Here is a 27963-nt window from a genome sequence, read left to right on the forward strand (position 1 = left end):
ACATAATAATAAAATATACAAATTAAATTTTTATGTTTCATAACTATTATAATTTATAATCATTCGCGGCGTTTGTATAAATGAGTAATTTGTAATTAGTAACCAATTGGGACTAATCCTACAAGTATTAAGTGTCAAGCACTCAAGTATAGGTACGGTTACTTTTAATAGGTAGGTAGTACAGGTAGTTAGCAACTGGCAAGTACCTATTAAGATATACGAATGTAGCCTACATTATGTTTATGTAGGTACTGAGAAATAGCTACATTGAAGTATGAACTATTAAGTAATAAGTACGTATCTGGTATGATAATAATGAGCCAACAGCTTAGCTTTCAAGTTCTAATATTTAATGTAGTTAGTGCGCCTTTGCGGCTTTGCGGTAGTATGTAAGTGATGTATCGTTACTTATCTTTGGTGGTTACGTTATGATACTACTTATTGATAAGCGGTAACCATAAATATAATTACAATATGTCCAAGATGATAACAATAGTAATCAATATTGATAACAATATATTTTTCATTAACAATTATTTACAATATCGTAATTTTAATTAAATAGTCTATTACATTTAAATTAGAAGTATTTTTTAGTTTACCAACAATGTTGTAATTTCAGTGTATCGTTGTTTATATTTTGGACGATAACAGCTTTAAAAGTTAGCTTTCAAATCTATAGGTGATTTTCATAGCCATATTAGCTTGTTGTATTCTTGTATTTTGTTTACATTTTGTTGAATCACAATTCGTTTTGTTTCTTTTGTATATTATAGTACATTCAGAATAATTATTTTTTGTTTAACATCAATAGAAAATGGTATTCGTTTTTGTGGAACATTATACTACATGTAATATCATTGACATTCTATAACAATTTTGTGATTCTATATTATATTCAACATTGCTTTACAATGGACGTTTTTAATGGTAAACGAAATACTCCAAAACTAAAAGACTCCATGGGCAGAAAGCAGAAACAAGATTCAGAAGTAAGAAAATTATATTCTGGCCTTTGAATATTTGTCAGCTTCTTAATATATATATATATATGTAAATATTTTTATTCAGGAAGAATCTGACTGCCCCGATCTTGAATATAACTATGGAGATACAGATACTCACCTCTGTGAAATGGCAGAATTGTATAGTTACTCGGAATTAGAAGATTACCAGATCAATATTCAGGTAATTACAAACATAATATGTGTAAAGAAAACTATAGTTGAAACTATTTATTGCATTATAGCTATACTCTTATATTATGTTAGAATTGTTAGATCAAACAATTAAGATATTAATATAATTGAAATAAGTAATGTGAAAATTGAAATATTATCAGATAGTAATGAATGTCGTCATGATAAACTTATTTGATTTAAATAGTTGTTCTTTAATGAAATACTGATACCCAGTGGCGCTGAACTTGGGATTGAAGTTTGGTCATGACCATACCAACTTTTTAGAGGTGGTTAATGTGGTATACGAGTAACAAATGAATTTTTCCTATAAATCACTATAATATCACTAATATTGGGATGGGATAAATGGTAAAATTTAATTAGGGTGGCTATTGACCACAAACCATTCAAAACTTTGTTCAGTACCACTGTTAATACCTATAGGCAGAATCATCTAACTTAACCCAATATTTTAGCTTAAAACCTCTGTTTATCGGTTATAAATATACTAATACAAGTGTATTTAAGTACTTTTATAACAGAACATTTGTCTAACTCATTCACTGTGTATAACTCTAAATATTGTCAATCAACATTGTTTGTGACGCCAATTAATGTCATTTACCTTGTTATTAAATGAACTACAATTTGGTTAATGTTATGAATGTTATGATTAAACTGTTGGTTTTTTGTTAGTGTTTTCTACAAGTATTATTTCATATGTATGTGCGAGTCGTGTATATAAAAGATGAATCACACGGATTTAATTTTTAAATTTTTTTTAAAACCCCAATTTTTTCAGCACTGCAATAAATATGCTCAAAACGATAATATACAATTAACATGTGAATATTTCTATAAAAAATAGAACATTACAAATATTTTTTAATTATTAATATTTATTTCAATTTAGTTTTTGTTATTGGTTAAAGATAAAGATGATAATACTAAAAGTAATATAATTTAGCCTTGAAGCTAGACTTCATCAATTTTATTATTTATTAAATTCTGAATTATTAATTTTTCATACTATTTTATTTATTAGGCAAATTAAATTAGAAGCTAATTTATGAAACAACATTTATTTTAACTAATTAAAATGATAATAAAAATGTTTAACAATACTTAAAATAATGTAAATAAGCAATTAAAATTATGTTAACAACTTTATTTTGCAAATTTCAAGTAAATCATAGAAACAATTACATAGGTTATGTATTTATATGATTTATATGAAATGACAAAAAGTTCATGTATCAATGCATTCTACATAAAAAATATTAAACATCATTGTACCTTTAGTTTTTTTGTTCAACCATAACAATATACCAAATAAATGATCAATATTCTACAAGTATAACATAAATAATAATAATAATATTTTAACATTATGGTGAAATTTTTGAATAGCGTACACTATTTATCACAAAAATTGTTTACACTACTCTTAGGGAGTTCAGTTTGAAATGGATTATTATGAATATGTAGTAACAGTACTAAGATAATATGTATAATATAAGTATATTTTGAAATATAACTTGTTTAGTTGTTATTATTTATGTTCATACTATATTTTAAAAATTAATAAGTTAAAATTGAAATGCATATCTAAATAAAAGTGGACAATGTACATAATATGATACCATGAAAATCATCCATTACTTTGATTTGTTTAACATCTTTGCTATTAATTTTAAATATAATTTGAAGTATTATTCTATAACTATGATAAATATTACCCTAAAACTGTTTATTATTTTGAGTATTTGGTATTTAAATGTTTACCTATAGTAAAGTAGTAAAGTGTTCTAATATCTAAAAATAATGTAAACATTTAGAGTTGTCTTCAAGGAAAAGTTTAACTGTATTATATAAATATTTTTAAATTTTGTATAAAAAATATTATTCATGCATTTTTATTAAAATTTTTGGTTTTATTAATTGTTTTTCATCATAACTGTAAAGTTTTTGTTGGATACATTATGTTAATAATATATACAATAATTCAAAATAATAAAAACAAAATTGAAACACATTATTTCAATATTTTTAATTATGCTTGGTTTTAGCTAATTTAATCTTGTTAGGCTATTAAATAAATAATAAGTTTTTGATACATTGTTTTTTTATTTATTTATTATATTTTTTATTATAAAATCCCTTTTAATATAAACTTGCTATAGGCATTATCTCATAAAAATTAATTTAAATACAGATATTTGATATTCACAGTGATTCAGAATTATTCTATGAAAGATAGGTCAAAATTGGCTGATAGTATTAACCAATTGGTCAGTTTGACATTAATTATTGAACATATTTGAATTAAAAATGGATCGTTTAAGCTTTATTTACATGCGTTAGATCTACATATAGTAAAATATTAATATCTTAAATTTAAAATATTTTACTTAGGAATTTGAAGGAATAATGAAGGCATTGGACTTTAAACCATCATGGCATAGTTTAAGTGTAGAAAATAAAAATATGGTTGTATCTAGACTACTTGATTCATTAGAAGTATCTGACAAAACAAAGCGGATGAGTGCAGCCAGATGTGTATTATACTTGTTGCAAGTTTGTAGTCTATTTTTATGAGATACTATGTTGGTTAATAATTAAATATTTTTTTAAGTTTAATATGTTATTTTTAGGGATGTTGGGCAGAATGTCAATCAGATAAAGATCAACAGTCAAATGCCAAAGAAAATGTACTATTTTTATATAAATTTGGTGTTTTTAATATATTTGTAAATCTGCTGAATATGGAAATAGAGTAAGATACATATTATTGACAACTTTATATTATAAATCTGAAACTATAATTTATTTATTGTTTAAGGTCAGTACAATTTCATCGGAAAACTCAAATTAACTGTACAGATTCTACAAATTTAAGAATCATTTTAAATGTATTGTACACTTTTGTTGAAGTACTCAGAGTGTCAGAATTTGAAACAGATGTCGAATTTAAAGAATTTAGAGAAAATCTATTATTAGATATAGGTAACTACTATGATATTTTATTAAAAAGTTATTTAAAATACTGCATAGGGCTCTATATAAAATTTTAACCTATGTTTAAATTTTAGGTTTACCTTATACAGAAGATCATATAATAGTAAAACTATTAGGCATGATAACTAAATTTTGCAGTGGACTGGCATCATATTATCCAATGAAAAAAGTTCTGTTGTTATTGTGGAAGTTGATTTTAGTTCTACTAGGTGGAATGGACACATTGGCCAACTTAAAAAGTATACATTTTTTATACTTCAAATTTTCTACTTTATAAAAACAATTGTTTGTTAGATGAATACCGTAAAAATGTAGAATTACCAGAACTCCAAGAAGATCCAATTGAAATAATTAAATCAATGCGGTCGTCTTCACCACCACCAAGTTCCACAGATATGATGAATGCACAAAAACGTGGCACTCGCCAAAAGAGAGTAAGTAAAATATTTTATAATATTTTAACTTAAAAGGGCACTACACCTGCAGGTGTTGTCTATCTTACTAACGTACATCATAATATCAAATAAAAGCATATGACATTGCCTAGATAATATTTTTACTTTTAAATTTGATAATAGGTAAATTTACTCTAATAATAAAACTAACATCGCAAAATGTGTTCTGCTGAATGCAATTTTGCTATGATGTACGTTAGTAAGACAGAGACAACACATGCGGGTGTGGTGTCCTCTTAATTATTCTGTGATAAATTATAAATAAGAATATATGTTTAGATATCTTTTTTCTTACTGAATTTTTAAAATTCAAAATAAATACTAATTACTTTAAACACATACTTTGTTGTATGTTTTAATTTACTTGTTATTTATTAAAATATGCTGGTCATATTACATAACAATACTGTTTAAGATTTCAAATTAAAAAAGTGGGATAGGGTACATATTCTTGGTATTTAATAATCCATTTGCTTTGTTCAGCTTTGTGTAGGACACTGGTGAGATGTGATACTAAGTAAATACATATAATATTATAGTCAATTTATTATGTATTAAAATATATTATGATCAATATAAAAGACATATTTTCTTGTTGAAAATAAATTATATTTGGAGGCTATATTTTTATTGTCAAAGAAGATTTTAATAATTTTTACAGTAAGATTATCGGTTATGTTACATGTTACATTTAAATTTTAAACAAAAAAACTTTATTTTGGCACACTTTTAAATTTGGAGTAAATGATAATATAATTTATCATGTTATTTAAAAACTATTTTAAATTGATAAAACAACATTTTCTTGAACTTTTCACAAATATAAAAATTTTTATGGTTGTTAGTATTTTTTCATTACTTCTAGAAATATAATGAGAAAATGAAATTTCTTGATCTAATCAACTTGTTTCGAAACAATTCATTAAGTAATTATTGCTGATATATTGTAAAAATAATACATAAATTAAAATTAAAATACAGTTGTAATAATCATTAAAAACCTTAAAAATTCCCCTCATCATTGAAAATTTAAAATTGTTGGTGAGATTAAGTCTTTGTCATCTATTATTTCTAACAATATATTATGTATTTTATTCATAATCATTAAAGAATAAGCTTGAAGGTGTTCTCACAATATGTAATTATAGAATATTTCACAGTTTTCTTTTTAATATATATTTTAGCATTGGAATTAAAATATCAATTTTTAATCAACTAATGTTTAAGTATTTTTTTCTTTCATTTATGTTTGTTAGAAAAAATAATAATAATGATGATTATTAGTTTTATTAAAATTATAGGAATAATTATCTCATTTAACAAAGTTATTGTAAAATGTTCATATACCATACTAAAGTATATATATTTTGTTCACTTTGTATAATTAATTTTTTGTTCATTCTGTGAAATGATGACGGCTTTAAAATATTTCATGAAATTGTTTCTTTTTCATAAAATATTCATTCCGATTTTAAATTTTATATCATTTTTTAATCAATTTTGATATAATACCTCAAAATTATTTATTTATAACATATTAATTAAAAATCTTATAGATTTTATGCATAAAAATTTAAAAGCAGGCTAATGACCGCCGATGTCGAAGCCTTATTCTTAATAAAAAAAAAAAAAAAAATTTAAATTCTATCTATTTAAATATCAGTGAAAGTTATATCTATAATTAATATTTAATAATTAAGTCATAATATTATTAATATTAAATCTACATACAAATAATATAAATACGTATTATTTACAAAAAGATAAAAAAAAAAAAATTAAGTATATAACCTTTAGGTAAATTAATTTATTTTCATTTTTATTTATTTAGTTAATACTTTTTTTATTTCTCAATGTAAAAATTATTCATGAAAAAATACGTTTTGCTACAATATTTATTAACATTTTTTTTTAAAATACCTTTGTTCAAATTTATTGTTTTCATTTAAAAATTTATAAATTATACTAACTACAATAACATAGTTATACTTGATTATATAATCCTATGAAAAAAAATTGGTTGTTAAATGTATTTCTCATTTTATACTGAAGAGTTAATTAGTTTTTTAATTGGTAAATTTGAAAAAAATAATTGATTATTTCTTAGATGGCGTATAATTTAAATGCATTATCATACAAATTAACTGATGATTCTACTTCTCTTAGTATTTGCGAAGAGGTAAGTTTAGATAGTGCTGACTATTTGTCGTGTAACCATTGGATAATCATTAAAGATTTGTGGTCCTGTTTTTGTGTTGTTCTGTTAATGTTATAATGTATATTGTATTTATTTTGTGCACAGTCATTAATTACACAAATGTTGTATCTAATTTGTTAATCATTATGAGTTATGTGTAAATTTTAATTAATATAAATAAGTTATAATTTTTCAACTATCAATTTAAATATTATTAATCATGCTTATTTGACATTCAAAAAGTGCATTAAATTCAATTTAATACCTATATAATGAAATAAATATTAAAATATAAATATATATGAGTTATTAATTAAGTGGGAAATATATGATAAAGATGAGTTGTTTAAACAACTGTGGTCCTCAGCAGAGTATTTAAAGGGAGTCCATGGGTACTGGATCTCTAAAACCAAAAAAAAAGATTAACTGAATATATTGAAATATTAATTTTATATTATATTGTAATATACCTAATGTTGGTTATACAAAACTACAAAATACTATACACTTTATAAATGTAAAAAATAATTCAGGTATATTTTACTACAGTAAACAGATATAAATAGCTGCTATAGATAAAAACCCATAATTCTTGAAAGATTCTTAAATTGCATGAAATTGATGATAACGCACACTGTTTTTCAGTTCAGTTATTACTATACAGCTATTCCTTATTTAATATATGTTGAACCCTCCCCAGAAAAAAGTTGAAAATATCCCATTGTAGATCCTATGTAAATACAGATGTAATTAAAATTAATTTATGATTCTTACATGAATAAACCATTTGTGTAAATATGTCTTGCATCACAGCATGTGTTCAATTTAATAATTATTTTTTGTTTTAGACACAATTAATTCAATTGAAATATTTTAAAGAAAAATACTACTTTATACCATAGATTAAATATACTAGTATATTTAATCTATGTTTATACTAATTAATATGGAAACAATTTAAATGCTCTAAAAAAACAATAAAAATGCCTTGAAAAAATACAATTTAACACGTTAACTGCCATATGACTGCCAGCGGTCATACAATAGGTTTTAGTTATGTGTCAAGCATATTGTTTAATGTCTTTCAAATTTATATAAACTATGTATTTAAAAAAAATGTGTTATATTCAAAAAAATTGTAATGATTCCCGCTACACCATGGCCCTTATTTTAGTGAATTATTGTAGCGCCATTGATAAGTTAATAATATAAAACCAAATTAATTTATGGTCGCTGGCGGTCATGTGGCATGGTAATAATGATCAACTTTTGGCGTCGGCGGACATAAAAGTACAAAATTTGAACATGGCAATATGACCGCTGGCTGTCATATGGTCGGTTAACGTGTTAATGCACTCAACAAAATTATTTTAAAAAAAATGCTTTTATAATTATTTTTAACATTGAAAAAATTGGTTTTGTTATTATATAAATTCATATTCTTATTAATTATTTGTATCATCATATCATTCATCTTCTCTTATTTTGTTTTTACCCTATAATAATAATAAAAAAAAAAGATGTAAAGAATGAATGTTTAGTTAATAGTTTTTCATTATGTTTAAAAAAAAATTGAAGATGGAATATTTTCTAGTTATTTGCTGTATGACATAGTTATAGACTGTATTATAAAATCTATATGAAATTATATAAACGTAAAATGTATAATATTTATCTTATATTAAAAAATTGTAATTAAAATTGAAAAACAATTAAATTGGAGATAAAATGGGTAAAAGTTGGATAATTAATTATAGTGATTTACTTTACATCAATACATTGAATAATATTAATAATTTTACTTGGAAAGTTGAAAATATAATTTTTGGAGTTTGAGTCTCGGGCAGTTTTGGTCTATCTAAAACTGGTCAAGAGTCTCTAGTGCTGTCTGATAAATATCTTTAGATAAGTCACATAAAACATTTCTTTATTAAATGAACAGTTGTTCAATCATAATTTAAAATGGTTATTTATTTTTATTACTTTTTAATATAAATAATGCAATTCTTATTTTGTTACAAATAAATATAAGTTGTCTTATTTGTGGAGTACCACCCATTTATCATCAATGATAAATATTAGATACTAGTTGGTATTCATATTCAATATTTATCAGCATCATACAATGTATAGATATAGTCTTATGTTTAGAGTATTAAATAATAATTTTGCAAGAATATTTTTCATATTATTTTTTAGCATTAATTATAATTTTTATAACTATTCTTAGGGCCTGATAAAACAGAGTTCATTAGATGAATCTCTTGTAGTCATGGATTTATCCTATCAAAATGATGAAGATTTACAAGATTATGAAGATCAACAACTAGGAATGGACGATATTTCTAGTATGAAAAATATTCAAGAAATAAATGATTATAGACCACAAACACCACCTACGCCACTGATTATAAAAGGCCTGCCATGGGTACCTAAAGTTCGTCATAAAGACTTGCAATTTTTTTTGGATCAAACTAGAATTAAATTTCTTGGTTTTAAATTGGACAATGATATTGAGACATTAATTGGCTTACCTGATCCAATACACGAAAGTGTAGCTATTCTCAAACAAGTAAATTACTAAATTTTTTTTAAAATTTTTTTATGTTCATTATTTTAAAAATATTATGTTTTCAGTATATGTATACTTCATTAGCTGATTATCAAATAAAAAAAGAAGAAACAATACAAAGAAATCCGTTAATTATGGGCAATGATGATGTTGAGCAAACACCTGCAGAAGTTTTATATCAGGTCAATGATGTTTTTTATGAATTAATTATATCTAAACCAGCGGTTCTCAAACCTTTTTTTTTTTACGTACCACTCAGGTATATTATCAATCAGTCACGTACCATTAATGACTAAAAATAGAACGATCCAAAATCAAAATTGTACAGTTAAATACATTTTTTTTTAAATAATAAAGCAGTAAAATACTACAACTACAGTATAATTATTTTTTTAAATAAGATATGAATTATACCTATAATTGAATGGGTTTATTATCCAAAAACGGCCCTCCGCGTACCACAGTTTGAGAACCACAGATCTAAACAATTTCATGGTATATTAAACTATAAGTTTTAATCTAAACACAATATTAAACATTTTAGGCAATGTTGCCAAATTTACCTCAGCATATGATAGCATTATTAAAAATATTATTGGCTGCATCACCTACTTCAAAAGCTAAAAGTGATTCAATAAATATAATTGCTGATATATTACCAGTTGATGTGCCGTATGTAACCAAATCACAATAAAATTAATTTCATAAGTATATAGTCATCAATAGCTTAATATTATTTTTTGCAGAATGTCATTTTCTGAGTCTGTTAAGCTGGAAACTGATATCAATAGACAAAAAGAAATTGTAGTAAAAGCTATAAGTGGTATATTGCTTTTACTACTGAAACATTTTAAAGCAAATCATATTTATCAATTTGAGTTTATCTCTCAACATCTAGTATTTGCAAATTGCATACCTCTCGTAATCAAATTCTTGAATCAAAATCTCGTATCTTATGTATCGTCTAAAAACACGTAAGTAATTTAATTTTATTGTAATTTACTTATAATAATTTGGTTTTAAACGGTTTTAGGATTCCAATACTAGATTTTCCAACATGTGTTATTGGTGATGGACCTGACCTTTCATTAGATAACATTGAAATAGGAGAATTTCCATTATGTTCATGGAGAAATGTTTATTCTTGTATCAATTTATTAAGAGTCTTAAATAAAATAACAAAATGGAAACATTCAAGAATCATGGTAGCTAAAGTACAATATTTTGCTCATATGAATCTTAATTTAACTTTCTTTGTTTATGTTTTAGATGTTGGTTATATTTAAATCTGCACCAATATTGAAAAAATCATTAAAAGTAAGACATGCTATGATGCAGCTTTACATTTTAAAACTGTTGAAAATGCAAGCAAAATACCTTGGCCGGGCATGGCGAAAATCTAATATGAAAACTATGAGTACAATATATCAAAAAGTTCGACACAGATTAAATGATGATTGGGCATATGGAAATGGTAAAAATTAAAATAATTATATTACTATAATAACTAATATTTTTATACTAGTTTCTATTAATTGTATGTGAAATTCTCTTATCCAAAAATAATTCATTATATCCTAAAATCCTAAAATATACATACCAATTTTTAATGTTTCATCAACTTTTTTTGAAGTTATGTGATAAGCAACACATCTTACTCTTTTTTTAAATATGAACCTTTTTGGTAAAATATCATACCACTGACTTTAAGTTGTTTATATTTTAATTATATGTTCAATTTCATCTTATATAATTTCTATATCTGTTATTGAAATTTAAAAAAAGCATTCTACAAATGTAACAAATTAATGATCTCCACAAATATTTACGGTCTTTTAACAACCTAAAAGTATTCCAAACCGTCATATTTTTTTATTTGCAAACCTATAACAACATGTTGTTTTTCATTGCTTTGTTCTGAGATAATATTCATAATTTTATATACCAACATTATTTGTATTACTTTTATTCAATATTTGTTATTATAAAGTATTTATTTTTTTGTAATTTTCAATACTAATACATTTTTTCAATATTTACATATTTTGGATTTTTTATTCCATATTTAAGAAAAATTGATACATATTTTGTACATATATTTATTTTTTTATTACAATAAAATATGTTCCCTACTTATCATAGATAAGTTATATTATAAATAAGTAACGTCAATGCAATCATTTATCACTCATTATTTTAAATTGGATCAGACTAACTAGGAGCGCATTATGGTAAGAGATGATAGGAAATAAGTATCTACTTGTCTCCTGCCATTATATGTCACTAGTGAGTCAAATCAAGTTTAAATTAATGAGCGATAAATGATTGCATTGGCATTGTATATCTATAATGTTATTTAATTTTAATATATTATACTTATACTAACACTTGTTTTAAGTACATCTTATCCTATTAAGTATATTTTCTTTGGTGAACATTTTAAAACTATAAAAGTTTTATATATATTTTATTATTTTTATCAGCAAATATCGTATTACTATTGAATGCAAAGTCTCCTTTCTCAACCAATTCGATTTAATATGAACGTTAAAGTTTAGGTTTATTTGATTTTGAATTTTCTAATACAGTAAATTCCCGTTACTTCAAATACCAATACAACAAAAAATCCTGTTATAACGAAAGTCATAGAAGTCCCCTGCCAAAAATCAGGGCTTATAAAGAGCTTATTCGAATTTTCGTTACAACAAAATTTATGCTATAACGAAAAAAAATTCGGTCCCCTGAAGTTCGTTGTAACAGAATTTTACTGTATATCGTATTTTGACAACATAACAATATTTACTAACCACATTCAGAAATATCTGAATACTAATTCTGCATATTTAATATAATGTTCCTTAGTATTATTCAATACCTACAAAATTCAATACATTTTTTTAATATATCAATTGTTTAAGGAGCTAATTAAATATTTTTATTTAGATAGTTATAACTTATAAATTATTATAACTATTAATATTAAGTTATAAATTAGGCTTTTACTTTTAATATTACTTTTTGAATATGACTTTATTATTTTGTAAATACTTATAATATTTATATACTCGTATGAATGTTTTATGGAAATCTTATCAAATAATAATGATATATAACAAATTGTTACGATTTTTTTTAGATCTTGAAGCACGCCCAACTGATTTTCAAATTGAAGAGCGGTTTTTGAGATCGGCTGTTGATAAATTCCATGCACGACGATACTCTCCACAATATGTAAGTATAATAAATTCATAAAATCATTAATTATCTTTATGATAATACAATATACCAAATTGTTAATTGTTAATTTCATCAGATATTGCGTCTTAAGTCAAAAAAATAATCAATTTGTTTTAAGTTGGTAATGTTTTGTTTTTCTAACAATCTTAATTCTTAAACATAGTATTTTCTATAGTTATACAAATAAATATTAATACTATCAATTTTATGGATATTATTAGTGTAATAATATGTATAATTTAAATTAATTTATTGGTTAATTAAATAATTATGTTTGATAAAGTATTTATTTAATGATTATTTGATTAAAGGATGACGAACTTACACCCAGTGATTTTTCAATCAATACTGCTTTGGGAAAACCTATTAAGTTATCGGGTGAATTTAAACAGCATTACCAAATTTGGTTGGATCAAGAAGTGTTTCAGAATAACATTGATTGGAATACATTACTCACTGACTTAGAAATTTAAATTAGAAAAAGTATAATAGTTAGGTGTAATACTTTTATATTTTTTAAAATGCATAATAAAATAATTAAAATTATAATATCCAAAATAATCATAGTATTTTTGTTTTCACAAAATATATACATTGATAGTTATTAATTTTTGATACATACTCTTATTTATTTATTTATAATATACATTGATATGCATATTATGGAAAAAATGTTAACTTATTATTCATATATTAAAATATTATGAACATTATTGGATATTATGTAAATTACTTAAATGTCTCATTTATTTAATCAAGCAACTATTTTATTAAAAACAAATGTACTTAATAGAAAAACTCTAGAAATGTAAAAACAATATATGTTTGATTAAGCAAAAAACTTTACTTTATTTGAATCTAAATCCAAACACAATATTTTAGGTATTTTAATTATATTTATTACACAAAATGTTTTAAATAAAACATTATCATGATTTATTTAAGTATGCATTTCTAAAACTAATGATTCTTTTAAAATTTAACAATAATAGAATTAAAAATAAATTTTAATTTACTTGTGGTTAATTTTTATTTCATTGAAAATTTAAACGGTGCACCATAACTCATATAACTACAAAACTCAATTACTTGGAAGGTCCCATAATTCAAATTTTTCAGTAAACAATTTTGTTAATTGTGTAATTAATGATACTTTAAATTATAAATATCCAAACATGACTGTTGGCATTTTCAAATTTTTTGTTTTTATCATAATTTACAATTAGAACCAAACTTTATTTAGTAATCTGACCAAAATATTAATTTCTTCTCGTATGAAAAAAACCTCTTTATTGTAATATGTAGCTTTAAAATATCTAAATTAACTCAAGAATTTGTATGTCCTTCCAACTTTTAATAGTTATTAAGATATTATTGAGATCTATTAATTTAAATAAACAATAGTATGAGAACCATATTTGTATTCTATAGTCTTCTTAATTGTATAATTATAAATTTATTTATTCACTGATTGAGTTGTATGATTGTCAATATTTTTATAATTTTTAATATTAACTCATTTATTTGATAAATGACTGAATATATTCAAAAATAAATAGTTAATTACTGAATAAACCTACTTGTAACATGTATTTACTACACATACCCATTTTAAAATTAATTATGATTGCATTGAATAATTTATGTACAAACTTCTATGGCTATGATAAGTATGTGTTTATTTTATTGATTAATTTTAATGGCCTTATATTATTAAAATTATTAATTATAAAATTATAACTAAAATACTAATTTATTTTATAAAGAGTAGATACTATACAACATATTTATTGTATATTCAATATTTATTCATACAAATAGTCATAGTTAATAATTGATAAATTTAATATTAAATTAGATTAAACATTTTACTTACTCTTAGTTATTACTTATTACAATAATATTAAATTAACTTCCTTATCTATATATATATTTATATATTTTATGTATGTATACGAGTAAACACATAGTTTAGCCTATTTAACATATAACACTTTTTCTGACTGTTTTTTTTTTGTATCCTTAATGGCCATTATGTATATTTGCTAAAAATATCTAACAAACTCTATCAATATTTTAATCTCACCAGTTTCTAATATTTTTAAATTTTTATAAATTATAGATATTTATTATCTTTTTTAATTTTAAAATAAAATATATATAATTTATCTGGACTGATTATAAACGTCAAAATATTTAAAACAAAATGTAATAAAAGAAAAAGTGATTTTAGTAATTTAAATAGGTACCTATAAACTATAACTTCACATGTGATTTTTAACCATTGTTATTCAATTTTATATTTGTGTTATTACTGATTTCCACTATTTGTCACAGTTCATTCTTAAAAGGTGCTAATTTTAAAAATAGAGTGAATTGACGATTAAGAATATTATGTAAAGCATCTCATTAGTCTTTATTTATATTTCAATTTTAAAACAAGTAATTTATGATCATTTTAAAGTAATCCTATGAAGTGCATTAGATAATATTCTTACTTTGAAGATTGTCAGGTTTGGTAATAGGTTAATTCATTCTAATATTAAAGCTAACATTACAAAATTAGTTCTGATGTATGTAAATTTGCTAAGTAGTACTATATTTTTAAAATGGACCAAACGCAAGATTTTGAGACGTCCTATTATTAATTAATAGACATTACCAGTGCTAAAACAAATTTCAGTAGTATTTTTCTTTTTATTGAATTGAATAAATAATACTAATATTGTACTAAATTTAATACACTCAAGTTAATTTGATGAATTTTGTGATACCTTAAGAAGTACACACATTTATAAACTAAATTATAATAGTATTCTGTTTACAACAGCAGATAAAAGTAGGGTGAGCAACTTTAGTTTTTTTTTTTTTTTTTGTCACAAACTGATGTATTTTTAGTTAAAAGGAGATCAGGCCTATTTATTATATCTATATAATAAAAACAAACACCTCAGAAAATTTGTATACAGCAAAACCATTTTTGTATTAATAGCTTCAATATTAGATTTAAAGTGAATTGATCTAATATAAAACTTAAATACTAGAACATTATCTATTTGTTCGTATGTTTATTTTTTTTACGAATTATGAGCTTTTCTAAATTGTGAAATGAACATATTCATAACTCAATTAAAAGATAAAACGTCTTAAAAAATCAACGTACAAAACTAAAAGCTCAGATAATGTTTACCTAATTAACCTAACATTTAAGTTTGATAATTGGTCAATTCACTGTTACATTAAAGCATTTTAAGTAGATTGATTAGTATTTATAAACAATGGTTGTACATTTATAAGACGGAGTAAGCACATACGGTTACATCCTCTAAAGAGATAGGTAGGTAGTTTAAATTATGTACCAAGGAACAAAATCGACCATTGATTCTCCCTACCATTAAATTGCTGTAGATATTGATATGTATTATTATATTATAAGTTGTTTATTAATTTGTATTTTTATGATATATAATAAATACGTGACCTTATCGAGTAATAACTAATAACCTATATAATACAATATATATTTAACCACAAATAATGTTATCATTTTCATAAACACTTGTGTATCAATTAGGTATTATATTTTAATTATATTATGTATAAATGTATAATCTATTACTTGCATAGTGCCTTTAATATAATATAGACGTACAAATTTTTTTTCTCGTTGCTGAGTAATAAACAATCATTTCGTTTAACGTACGAGTGTTTTTTTTAATACATTTTTTTTTTTCAAATCAACACATTCTTTTAGTATACAAGTAAGTCGATCATTGAGATATACTCACACAAACACACACAAATCTCAAGCATACGGCCAACGATCTTTTCACGCACGAACGCGCGGAAAAAATGGACGTGGAACAAGTGCCAACAGTGGAAACGAAGGAAAAGTGCCTGTGGAAGGCGAAGCTGGCGCAGGAGGCCAACCGGTTTGAGGACATGGCCCGGTACATGAAGCGGGTGGCCGAGTGCGGGGAGCCCATGACCAAGGACGAGGACAACATGCTGGCCGTGGCGTACAAGCACGTGCTGGACACGAAGCGCTCGTCCAGACGGACGCTGGTGACGGTCGAGCAGAAGGACGGCATCGCGTCGTGGGAGGCCGAGGTGACACGCAAATACCGCACGCGCGTCGACGACGAGCTGCGCGCGCTGTGCACCGAAGTGCTGTCCGTGGTCGACAGCTGGCTGACGTCCGATCGCCCGGAGGCCGCGGACCCGGCCACCGGCGTGTTTTACTGGAAGCTGTGCGCCGACTACAACCGGTACGCGGCCGAGGTGATCGACGACCCGGACGACCGGGCCACGGTGGTGGCCGTGTCCAGGGCCGCCTACGAGCGGGCCGACCAGTTGGGCCGTACGTCGCTCCGGCCCATCGACCCGATCCGGCTCGGGCTCATGCTCAACTACTCCGTGTTCCTGTACCAGGTGTGCCAACAGCGGCAGCAGGGCCACGACGTGGCCAAGCATGCGTTCAACGAGGCCTTGTCCGAGATAGACGCCATCGACGATACCATGTACGACGACTCGACGCTCATCCTGCGGCTCATCCGCGACAACCTGTCCATATGGATCCAAGAGAACGGAGGCGAGTCGTACGCCGCGACCACTGAGGACCAGGCGGTCGTTGCAGTGGATCCGCAGCAACAGGTGTCTACAGTGCCGGCGGACGACCGAGTGGCTACGGGCACGGTCGTCGCTTCCACCGTTCTGCTGTCGCTATCGCCCTCGGCCGTCAACGTCGAATCGCAGCTTGACATCGATCGCCAATCGTTGCCGGACAACATTGATTAAATGTCGGACGACACTATTCCTCAATACATCACAACGTTTTAAAATAAAACCGTTCGTCCGTGCAACGTTATGTATTATACTACACTTATGACACCGTGTTATAAAAATTATTTTAATATATTTTGAAAATAAAATTTATTAGCCTTTTCTACCATTTCTCACTGCAGGTGGTTAAAAAATGTCGCTGAAAATCGTATATGTTTTATGTTTATATTATGGTGTTTATGATGATTTACTTGTTTAAGTAAAGTATTGTTTTTTAAATACTATACGAGGCGTGTCTTGCAGGGGTTACGGATTTTTCTTATTTTACTCACATGAGGCTTAGGATAAAAACGAACAGCTAACTTACACTGTAATAGTGTAATACACATTATACAAGATGTATAAAAAATAGGAAAAACTGAAAAAATTAGGCAAACCCGTTTTTGATAATATTAAATTTGTTTTTTGTTTGAAAATTATATTTTTGTTAAGAATGTATATAATTTTTAATTTTAATAGCTAAAGCTTTAATGTTTTTATCAAATATATTTAATTTTTAGGTACTTAAAATACATTTTTTTAAATATATCCCCATGTACGCTTACAATTTCTATAGGTAAAATTAAGAAGGACAGCATAACAAAATTCTCAAAATATAAATAAAAGTTTAATTTGATTTAAACATATATAATATATATTGTATAAATATTATTTACTATTTGCTTATTAGTAAGTAGGTATTAATAGTTAATAAATGTATGTATTTTATACATAAGATTTTACAACTAAATGCACTAATAGATTTAGAGTAAGAAATACAAAGAATCGGTTAAAATAAATATTATAAATGATATCCAACGTCACGTCGTCACATCAATAATCAAAATACAACTTTGTAAAAGATACGTCTGACTGAAGGTCAATAGACAACTCAATTTTCTTATGATAAATGGAATTGCAAGTAAGGAACTTTATGTACATGACTAAGTCGATGATTAACGATGGTGAAGAAACGTAGGTTAGGTAAAATGACCAATGAGCAATGAAATAATTTAAATATGGAAAATATGGTAACATTTGTAACGGAGGGGAGAGAGAGGGCACGTGGCCAGTTTTGTTTAGTACAGAGACTACAGAACATAAACGCAATTTGAGGGGGCTTGGGAGGCTAAGCCTCCCAAATGGTTTGTATATATCCCCTTCCACCTTTATATATATATCTCAGGGAGCATACACACAATACATGCATGCAAATTATAATAGCCCAACCCAAAATTTAAAACTCAAATTGCGCCTATGCTACAAGGACTCATAAGTTAAAATTTGTTCCTAAATTTTAAAGGCTACAACTCGACCCACACCCCCTTATTTAGATTTCATCAAACTAAACATATTTTCAGTGTATAATTTATTTAACTATTAATATAAATAAAGAAGTAAAATATATATTATGTGTATACATTTGTACCTATGCGGCTAAGCTTTAGTAAAAAGTTTGACCAAATTCGTTAACTTCGAAAATACATGCAAATTTTTTGTCGATAGAAATTCATAAAAAAATTAATTTTTTATTTGATAATAAAAAAAAAAGCATTTGACGTTTATATTTGGTCAAAATGATATATTTTAATGGGTATTTCAATAATTATAAATAGGCAAATAGCGATGTTAATTATTATTTTGTAGTTTTGTTTTTTAATTCAAAAATTAAAGTTGTTTTAACGTACAATATGCATTTTATTGTATGCTATGACATTTTCAAAATATGTAAAATACTTTTAAGCTGTTACCGCCTATTTATAGTATTTATAAACTATGAACTATTTACACTGTGTTAGAATAAGGTGGTATTAACTCAAAAGTTAAAAATACTGTATAATATATTATTATATAAATATATTACATTATTATACTATTATGATCATTAATTGTGACTAATAAATTATTAATTTACTAATTAATTTTTTTGTTATTTGAAAATACTCGACATACTTATTAAAATATTTTAGTATTATTCAAATACATTTGCCTAATTAATTATAGTATAACATATTTTGAATTTAATTATTTCTAACAATACTGAATATTTGTAAACAATCTTATATAGCTCACAAAAAACTTAGTGCCTACATCATATACAAGTGGATTTTATATTTATAGATCACAATATTGATATTCGTAATTCTATGACCGAACACAGTCACTCATGTTTTCAGTCATTACACCGTTTATCTTCTGTTGAAAATATTGGTGGTTAGGTTTATAGCAAAAATTGATAATAAATTGAAATATGAAAATTGTTGGTAATATATTACATCAATCTTAAATAATAAAAAATGTTTATGACAATTTGAAAGAACAATGATAAAAACAATTTTAAGTTGAGATGATTCACATTGTTTTATCTTATTATTTATATTCCTATATTAGTATTTGTGAATTAAAATTAAAATCAGATATGAAACATTTATATGTTAATACATTATATAAATATTATAATATAAAATTACTTAGATAAGAACTATAAAATTTGTTAACATATAAACAAATAAAAATTATTTTCATTATTTTTAATTTATATCAAAATCATACATTATAATTTATAATATTTTTTAATAATATCATAGACATCAGATGGTAAATATTTAATTACGAGTAAATATAATAGCATACATTGATAAAAGCTATAATAGATCTATTTAATTTTTTTCATTGACAAAATGTGTAGACCTTTTACTAGTTTAAGTACCAAATAGTATACAGTCTTGTTAAGAATACTTTTCAAATATATTCAGAGTGTGTATTTAAATATTTGGTGTCATTTATATTTAAAATATGTATTCAAATACATCATTTTAAAAGTATTCATAACACTTAAACAAATACTTATTTTTAGTTCAATAAATATTATATTGAAATAATTATTGTTATTAATAATTAATATAGTATAATTAACATTATTTGCTAATAAATAGGTATCTAAACGTATTTATTAATGTTTGAGTTAATGAATATAATACATAATAGGTACAAGATATTAGATAATTAATTTTACAGTATTTGTTTCAAGGCTGTAACTGAAAAAAATTTTTTGGGGTGGTTCAACATTTTTTAAATATTGGTAATTAAAATTTGGAGTAAAACACTAGAATAAAAAAAAAGTATTTAAAAAATACACTGATTAAAAAGTATTTGAAAAGTATTTAAATACTTAACAAGACTGGTAGTAAACAGTATAAATAATATAAATTAAATGAGCAAATTATAGATGAATAATATTACCATTATAACTCAATAATTATAATAATATATTAAACTTTCAAACTCAAATTGCATTTTATTTTTTTGAATCAATATCACTGTAATATTACTTCTCTCAACCACCATACGAGTAGGAATATTTTTACAAGAAAAAAAAACTTAACAAGGGCATCCTACCATCCTCCACTTGAAATAAAGTTCCAAAATGTCTTATAAATGTTGAATAGTCTCAAAATAAATTTGGGACCTTTAAACTGAATGATTCTTTGCTAGTTGTTTTAAAGAAATGAAGATTGATCTCCTTGTTTATGACTAAATAAAATATAAATAATGATCATACCTAGCCACCTAGGAATAAATAATAATGAGAAAAAATGGCAATAATGATAAATGTGCAATGTTTAACATTTTTTTTAAAAAAAAAGGTTAATAATAATATTATAAGGAACAAAATGCATTATAAAGACTTTTTGGATTTGATCTGGAATGGATTAAAACTTGGTATCATTGGGTTTTCTAACACATTAAGCTCAAGTGCCGTCTTCAAATTCGGTCTAGTCTCTGTCTTTGGTTGTTTTTGCTGTGTTTTGATTTCATTATTTTTCCCATATACTCTCAACGATTTGGACCTGTTATCAGCAGTCCAATTGGACACTATCTTTTGCATGGTTATTTTCTCCTCGTCAGATGTAAAATCGATTTCGTTCATCACACGCAAGAACATTTCATGGAGGTAATTTCTCATCCTAGAATCTCCATGATTTTTCCTTATGGGGTAATTGTTAATGACACGGTACAAAAAATAGTACACTTTCCTAAAGTCTATGACATCTGGTCCTGTAGTTTTTGGTGGTGGGGTACACTCTGACAAGATTAGAAATGAGCTGGACAACAGTTTAAATTTGTTGAAAATGTATGGGTCCTTATTGTAAATTCTTTCCAGGTACTCCATCCACTTGACCAACACATCTTTTGGCTCGGTGTCACCGACCAAGAACAGGTCATCCATATCATCGAAATTGATAAATGATGGGCACTTTTTAATTTCCTCAACTTCTTTTCGATTTTCAATTCTTAGCTCTGTCAGCATTTGTATCACCTGTTTGACGGTTTTAGTGGGGACACGCGTGACAAGACGTTTCGGGAAATTTATTCCATACATATCAATGGCTTCAGCTAGCTGTAGTTTTTCGGTAGCCGACCAAATTATAGGTGGCGAGCACTTGGACTGAGTGTCCTTATACTTTATTTGTTTTTCAATTTTTGGATTACTGAACTCAATACTTTCGGCCATCTTTTCTGCTAATGTGAACAAAACAAAGTGCAACCTGCTAATGATGTCGTGTTTTAGGTAAAATACTGTTTTCATTATAAAGTTATAAAATAATAAACATACTACTACCTAGAAGATTAATGATGGAAGGCGACTAGTGAAGTATACCAATTTAATTAAAGATCCGACAGACAAATTTTGCGCAAATTAAATTGATTCAGCGAGAGGACGCTAATTAAATAATAATTAAGATAATTTACACTACTATACTATGAACAAAAATAGAGCGAGTACTAAACTACTATAGTCTATAATGATACCATACACGATATAAATTTATGTACTATATAATATTAAAATGTAATAAGACTATGAAAGTGTAAAGCACAATTTAAGCATTTATGTACCTACTACATAGTACATACTATTATTTAAATATTTTAAATCATGCACTGAAGAATGAAGATTCAATATACATTATACCAAATACTGTTTATAGTATTTGATTATACTAAGTTACCTCGCGTGCATTGCTACTTATCACTTTCAGATAAAGCAGTAACCGCAATACTGTATGTTCTATTGCCTATACATATCTTAAAAGGGGTTTTAATAAACATTTATTTTTCAGATAATAATTCAAAATTCGATGTAGATAAATAATAATAATATTATGACCTATTATTGTGATTATACTATTAAATATCCAACGTGTAAAAATTTAATAAATGATTTAGATGTATATTTTGATACAAAAATGTATTTCAAGAAACGTATTAATAAGATAAAAAATAAAGCACCCTCAAAATTAGGTCTCTTAAAATGTAATTCAAATTTTAATAATTATTTCGTCATAGAAATCATCTATTTTTTCTATTTTATGATCTCAGCTAGAATATTATGCTGATCTTATTTGGTCTCCTAGCTCCTTTATTTTTAAATCTAACCCTTGATTCTATTCAAAACTCTTTTTTACGTGTTTTATCCTTCATATGCAATGTTGAACGGTTATGTGGATTTTTTAATATTCCTACTTTTAAGAATCGTAGGAAATATCTATTTCTCTTTTTTCTCTTTAAATTATTAATTGATAAAATTTAATGCCAAAAAATACTAGAAAAATTGAATTTTAAAGCAAAAACTAATTTTACAAGAAAGTAAGAAATAATGATTATTTACTTTAAAAATATATGTACTAACTAGTATTTTTCCTTCCAGTTAAATTCATTGATGTCCTCTGCAATTTCAGTAATATTAGATCTTTTTTTTACAATATAAATAATGTTAAGTCACCGTTTAATAAACTATTATTCAAAATGTATTTTTATAAACTATTTTCTTTCTCTTTCTCTCTCTCTTGTATGCTGTTTTTAAAGTTGTAATAAATGTTATAATATTGTTTTTTTTTTTTTTTTGGTATAAACCTTAAATAATATAGATAGTATGTGATCTGAGGTATAAACATTTTCAAGTTCACTATTGCCTATATTCAACCCCTTAAAAACGGTCCACTTTTAACAGCCTTCAGTTAATTCAGATAAAAAAACAATTTAGCTACCAAGCGATTTTTTTTTTTTCTAGAAATATATTTATTTAAACGAGTTAATAACGATGGCGCCAAAACGAATTTGCGCAAACGATTATTTTGAATGTCATAACTCATAATATTATCTTCCCAAGGTTTTCGATTTTACGTTTTTACGCATGCGTATAAGGCAGGACGCTGTACGTCTTTATTACTACGCGTCGTGTCTAAAACGAATTTTCATTGTAAACCACAAACAAAGATCTATATCTTAGTTTGTGTTGTAAACTAATAAACAGTGGTACCGTAAATGGTAAAAAAAAAATAAAAAAACCGAAATAAGGTAACACTATAGATTTAAAAAATATCCGTTTTGACGCATAGTATTGATTTATATTTTCTTTGTTCAGTTGTTCAGACTAGTGGTTCTGTAGGTATATTGTGTTGAGCAAAGGTTCCCAAACTGTGGGTCGCGATAATATTTTTGGTGGGTCGCGCTATATTTTTAAATAATACATTTTTTTGTTGTAAGCAATTGATTCACTATAAAAAAAAAAAAAAATTCATTCATTAAAGTGGTGGGTCGTCAAATTTAAAAAAAATTCCAAAATGGGTCGTACAATAAAAAGTTTGGGAACCTCTGTGTTAGAGGTTACAGGTTAGAGCGCAATATCGATATTATTCGTCATTTGATGTGCACGTGAATTCCATAAACCACGAACTACAAATTGGTCAAGTGATTTGGAATACCTATACGATCTCGTGGTTGAAAACTTCGTAAGTATTAAAAATATTTAACTCATCGTCATCATTTTTTTAATATTGTGCATACAAAGTAGAACTTTCAAAATTGGCTCCGAATAAATAATATTTATTACAATTGATTGTTATTCCGAAATTGGTTCCTTTCAAGCGAATGGGAATGGGGACGATCCATTAACACTTAACTATATATTTTATAGAACACTTGTTTCTTAATACACTATTACACTAAATCTATAAACCTTCAATGTGCTGGGTATAGGCCCCAGTTTATTTATTATTGGTAATTAGTCTAACGGTTTATAAATCTTACTTATAAATTATAATAGTAGATCGATTACGACTACGTATCTCAAATTTGATCGGATATTTCAGAATTTTGGCCACTATTGTTATACCACATTGACATTATTAACCGTTATCCTAAATTAAACAACACTTTATTTAAATATTTCATCATTGTTTTTTTTTTTATGATTTTTAATAATTATTGAATTTAATGAACAGTATTACAGCAAAGTGATAACATTTTTACTTTCCACGAAAATTCGTTTGTTTATAAGCCACTCTTTGTAATTATGTATTAATATTTAATGTGTTACCGAATTCATGCAATCCGCAGAAAAAAATGCCTAATTCACGAAATCAGCAATCAAAATTTGCCGATTTCGAGAGTTTGGTAGCCAAATTGCCGATTTCACGTATTTAGCAACAACATGGCTGATTTTATGAAATCAGCAATTTCACTAATTCGACGTAACATATATATATCGATGCAAGGTGGATAATATATATATATATTATATCCACCTTCTCACGATGTTTACGGTTATCACATATTGATTAGCTGATAGTGGCAGATTACTAATATCTTGCACGGCTGTAGATATCTAAAGCCGTAATATTGTGACATAATTTTTTATTTGAAGTTTAAAGTTTGTAGGGTGACAGGGCTTACTGCGTAGGCATAAACTACCAACGGCAAGCGCGGATTACCGATCAATAGTACGCTGTACACAGGTGTGTATACTATACAGTAATACAGTGTACAGTAGACAGCAGTACAGTACATTACTCCACGGACGCGTTGTTATACTCTTGACTTATCTACATACGTTTTAGGTGAGTAAAATATAATTTAATCAATCGATGCTTTTTTAATATCGGTATTTGATATTATAGTGGACAGAGTTTGACATTGTTCTGAATACCTCAATTATCAACTGTCTACAAAAGTACCTACGTCGTTACACATTTAAAAGTAAGTTAAACATGAAAATCAAATATCAATTTATAAACCTATTAAAATAACAATAATCTGCGAGATATTTATTAAAAACAGTTTTTGATTAAAGCATTTTTAACGTCTTAATGTCATACGTATAATATTTTTTATTTTTTTTTATGTTAATTAACGGCAATCAGCGTTTATAACAGACAACAGTATTGATAAAAGTATCAGGGCCGTCCCTGGGGGTCCAGACTCTGCGCTCTTACCACAGTTGGACAGGCCTCGCTTTCATAGATACAATAAAAAAAAAGTTAAGTTGATGAGCAAAAAAAAATGTACATACCATTTTTTCTCATGTAAAATTGTAAAATAAAAGGGTTCTTTCATTTAGCTAAACGATATCCATGCTCAGGTGACGAAAAGTAGGCTGTTTTGCAGTAATTTCACAGTAGTCTAGTCTAATGAAAGTTGTGGTGTTTGCCATTTAATTAATTTTGATATGGACGTGTGGTCTCTACCTAACCGTACGCCAAGTATGGCTGTAGCACCTGTGGCGTGCGCTGTGTAAAATAATAAATATATTAAAAATGATTAGGTACTGAATATTTAATTATTTTATTTATTTATTTTTTATTATATATATATATATATATTTGAATGTGGCCATCCCCACAATACCTACAGATTAAAAATAGTATCAAAGAATTATATATGATATAATTGTTAAGAGGATGTCGTTCACGCAGGTGCAACGTCCTCTTACTATAAATAAAAATAAGATCTGTGATAATAGGAAAATTTGCAAGTCTTAGTAGTCTCGTATAACAGGAAAGTACCAAGAAAAGGTCACCAATTTACCTATAATCTCTAAAAAAAGAAAACGAAAAAGATATTGTTGAGTGTTGACCAATCAAAATATCAAAATGATATTATTGATTCCATTCGCGGATTCAAAAAGTAAAAAAGTTAATTTTTAATACATTTTTATATTGTATCTATTACTATATTTTATATTTGTTGTCTATTTTGTCAACATTTTTATTTATTGTATTAAGTTTGATTATATGACATGTTGGGCTATTCATTTACTTACTTATTCATATTGTTTTAGGTACTTTATTTGTTAAAATTATTTGCACACATTTGAGTTTTAACTTTGGGGAGCTATATATGCAACTGATGCTTGATAGTAATATTTTAGGTCCTGTATTTTAATCTGCCTTGAGTCATGCAAATCATCGGGAAAAATATTTACACTACAAAATATTAAAGTTACAACAAATATACATAAATATAATGACAATTGAATTTATGTGTTAAAAATAATATGAATGAATATGATTTGTCTAAGTACGAAATTATTGGTAGTTATTAAATATGAACATCATTCATGTTAGAGGTTTATTTTTTGCAAAATTGCCACGGTCTAAGGATAATATGTAAAAGAAACAATAAGTTAATGTATTATTATCTGTTGATAACAGTACACTTAATTAACACTTAAAGATATTATTAGTAATGATAAAAATCTTATAAATAAACAGTTGTACGTGTGATTGTGGTTTTAATTCATATTAAATTTATATACTTAACAATTTTTATAATTTTTAGATCATGGCATCCTGGTTATTTGGAGTTTCTAAACTAACAGCTGAACAGATTGTTGATACAAAAGACGACACACCACCGGCTCCAACAACGGTTAATCCAGAACCTGTGAAAACTGTACCCACAGAGTCTCAATTACTTTATGATTTACAACCACCTGAACCAAAAATTGCTGATTTAAAACCTACTAGTATGCTGGACAATATACCATTTGTCTTATCCAACCAAATTATCACGACTACTAACAACTATACTTATAATTTAGAAAATACTAAAAGACATTTATTATCTTTAAAAAAAGCGCTTGAATCAGATGCATTCAACTATGATTTTTCAAATGATAAAAGACTGGTGAGCGATTCTTCAATGTATCAATCTTAAAATACCACTGTATATAATGCACTCTACAGTTAAATTAAATTTGTAAAACATATAAGTTTTATATGTTTTTAAGCTACTTTTATCTCAGTATTGTATTGTTCAATAATTATTTATAATCAAAATTAAACATTTTTTTGTAGCATTCCAAATTTGTGAGCAACGGACTTAAAGACAATGTTAATCCTGTATTGTTAGATGATACTGATCATCATTGGTTTAATTGCATTTGTTTTAACATTTTTCACTAAATATTATCAATATTTGTATCATTGTATGTAATATCATCATCTTAAAATAAAGAAGCTTATAATTAAAATGAAATATTAGAAAATAACATTTAAAGTTTTTATTTTCAACCTTCTCTATGATTTGTATAGTATAGTTCCCTGTAGTATTTGTATAATTACAGTAGAACTTTGATTAACCGTCACTCTCTGTTATCCGTCATCGGTTATCGCCGAAAAAAAAAAATAATTAGGC

The 27963-nt window shown here is 26.1% G+C and overlaps 4 protein-coding genes across 10 annotated transcripts; 3 read left to right on the plus strand and 1 right to left on the minus strand.

Annotated features, from left to right (window-relative positions):
• The first annotated feature begins 519 nt into the window (after positions 1-519).
• LOC132924655 (striatin-interacting protein 1) lies at positions 520-14531 on the plus strand. Of its 3 annotated transcripts, none has more exons than XM_060989083.1 (17): positions 520-682; positions 777-992; positions 1072-1188; positions 3597-3758; positions 3836-3957; positions 4024-4187; positions 4274-4438; positions 4494-4633; positions 6762-6833; positions 9082-9423; positions 9489-9605; positions 9968-10095; positions 10170-10397; positions 10457-10628; positions 10693-10897; positions 12560-12654; positions 12972-14531. In XM_060989083.1, exons 2-17 carry the CDS (start codon positions 915-917, stop codon positions 13131-13133), a joined length of 2469 nt encoding a protein of 822 aa, XP_060845066.1. In that variant the 5' UTR covers positions 520-682; positions 777-914; the 3' UTR covers positions 13134-14531. The 3 variants fall into 3 exon arrangements, with proteins under 3 accessions (XP_060845066.1, XP_060845068.1, XP_060845069.1); XM_060989085.1 differs by having other exon boundaries at positions 815-992; XM_060989086.1 differs by lacking the exon at positions 6762-6833 and having other exon boundaries at positions 521-682.
• A 1981-nt stretch (positions 14532-16512) lies between these two features.
• Positions 16513-17457, plus strand: LOC132924724 (14-3-3-like protein). The gene has a single exon (XM_060989168.1). The coding sequence runs from the start codon at positions 16513-16515 to the stop codon at positions 17455-17457; it is 945 nt and encodes a 314-aa protein (XP_060845151.1).
• A 3012-nt stretch (positions 17458-20469) lies between these two features.
• LOC132927599 (uncharacterized) lies at positions 20470-22447 on the minus strand. 4 transcript variants are annotated; one of them, XM_060992159.1, is made up of 2 exons: positions 22106-22447; positions 20470-22005 (listed from the first exon to the last, which is right to left on the minus strand). In XM_060992159.1, the coding sequence occupies exon 2, from the start codon at positions 21995-21997 to the stop codon at positions 21161-21163; it is 837 nt and encodes a 278-aa protein (XP_060848142.1). In that variant the 5' UTR covers positions 21998-22005; positions 22106-22447; the 3' UTR covers positions 20470-21160. The 4 variants fall into 4 exon arrangements, with proteins under 4 accessions (XP_060848142.1, XP_060848140.1, XP_060848139.1 ...); XM_060992157.1 differs by having other exon boundaries at positions 20470-22031; XM_060992156.1 differs by having other exon boundaries at positions 20470-22034.
• Positions 22448-24129: 1682 nt separating this feature from the next.
• LOC132927229 (uncharacterized) lies at positions 24130-27817 on the plus strand. Of its 2 annotated transcripts, none has more exons than XM_060991720.1 (4): positions 24130-24278; positions 25200-25385; positions 25446-25524; positions 27106-27817. In XM_060991720.1, exon 4 carries the CDS (start codon positions 27109-27111, stop codon positions 27481-27483), a length of 375 nt encoding a protein of 124 aa, XP_060847703.1. In that variant the 5' UTR covers positions 24130-24278; positions 25200-25385; positions 25446-25524; positions 27106-27108; the 3' UTR covers positions 27484-27817. The 2 variants fall into 2 exon arrangements, with proteins under 2 accessions (XP_060847703.1, XP_060847704.1); XM_060991721.1 differs by lacking the exon at positions 24130-24278 and having other exon boundaries at positions 25115-25385; positions 27106-27453; positions 27624-27817.
• Positions 27818-27963: the final 146 nt, after the last annotated feature.

The sequence above is a fragment of the Rhopalosiphum padi genome, chromosome 3, assembly GCF_020882245.1.
Source record: "Rhopalosiphum padi isolate XX-2018 chromosome 3, ASM2088224v1, whole genome shotgun sequence".
NCBI classification, from domain to species: domain Eukaryota; kingdom Metazoa; phylum Arthropoda; class Insecta; order Hemiptera; family Aphididae; genus Rhopalosiphum; species Rhopalosiphum padi.

What these genes read in the sequence shown, in the direction of transcription:
- LOC132927229 (XM_060991721.1), top strand. Translation starts at nt 27,109, where the DNA reads ATGGCATCCTGGTTATTTGGAGTTTCTAAACTAACAGCTGAACAGATT. An exon ending in TTTCAAATGATAAAAGACTG is followed by an intron (nt 27,454 to 27,623) that starts GTGAGCGATTCT and finishes ATTTTTTTGTAG; the next exon opens with CATTCCAAATTTGTGAGCAA.
- LOC132924724 (XM_060989168.1), top strand. Translation starts at nt 16,513, where the DNA reads ATGGACGTGGAACAAGTGCCAACAGTGGAAACGAAGGAAAAGTGCCTG.
- LOC132924655 (XM_060989083.1), top strand. Translation starts at nt 915, where the DNA reads ATGGACGTTTTTAATGGTAAACGAAATACTCCAAAACTAAAAGACTCC. An exon ending in AGCAGAAACAAGATTCAGAA is followed by an intron (nt 993 to 1,071) that starts GTAAGAAAATTA and finishes ATTTTTATTCAG; the next exon opens with GAAGAATCTGACTGCCCCGA. An exon ending in CTGCAGAAGTTTTATATCAG is followed by an intron (nt 9,606 to 9,967) that starts GTCAATGATGTT and finishes TAAACATTTTAG; the next exon opens with GCAATGTTGCCAAATTTACC.
- LOC132927599 (XM_060992159.1), bottom strand. Translation starts at nt 21,997, where the DNA reads ATGGCCGAAAGTATTGAGTTCAGTAATCCAAAAATTGAAAAACAAATA.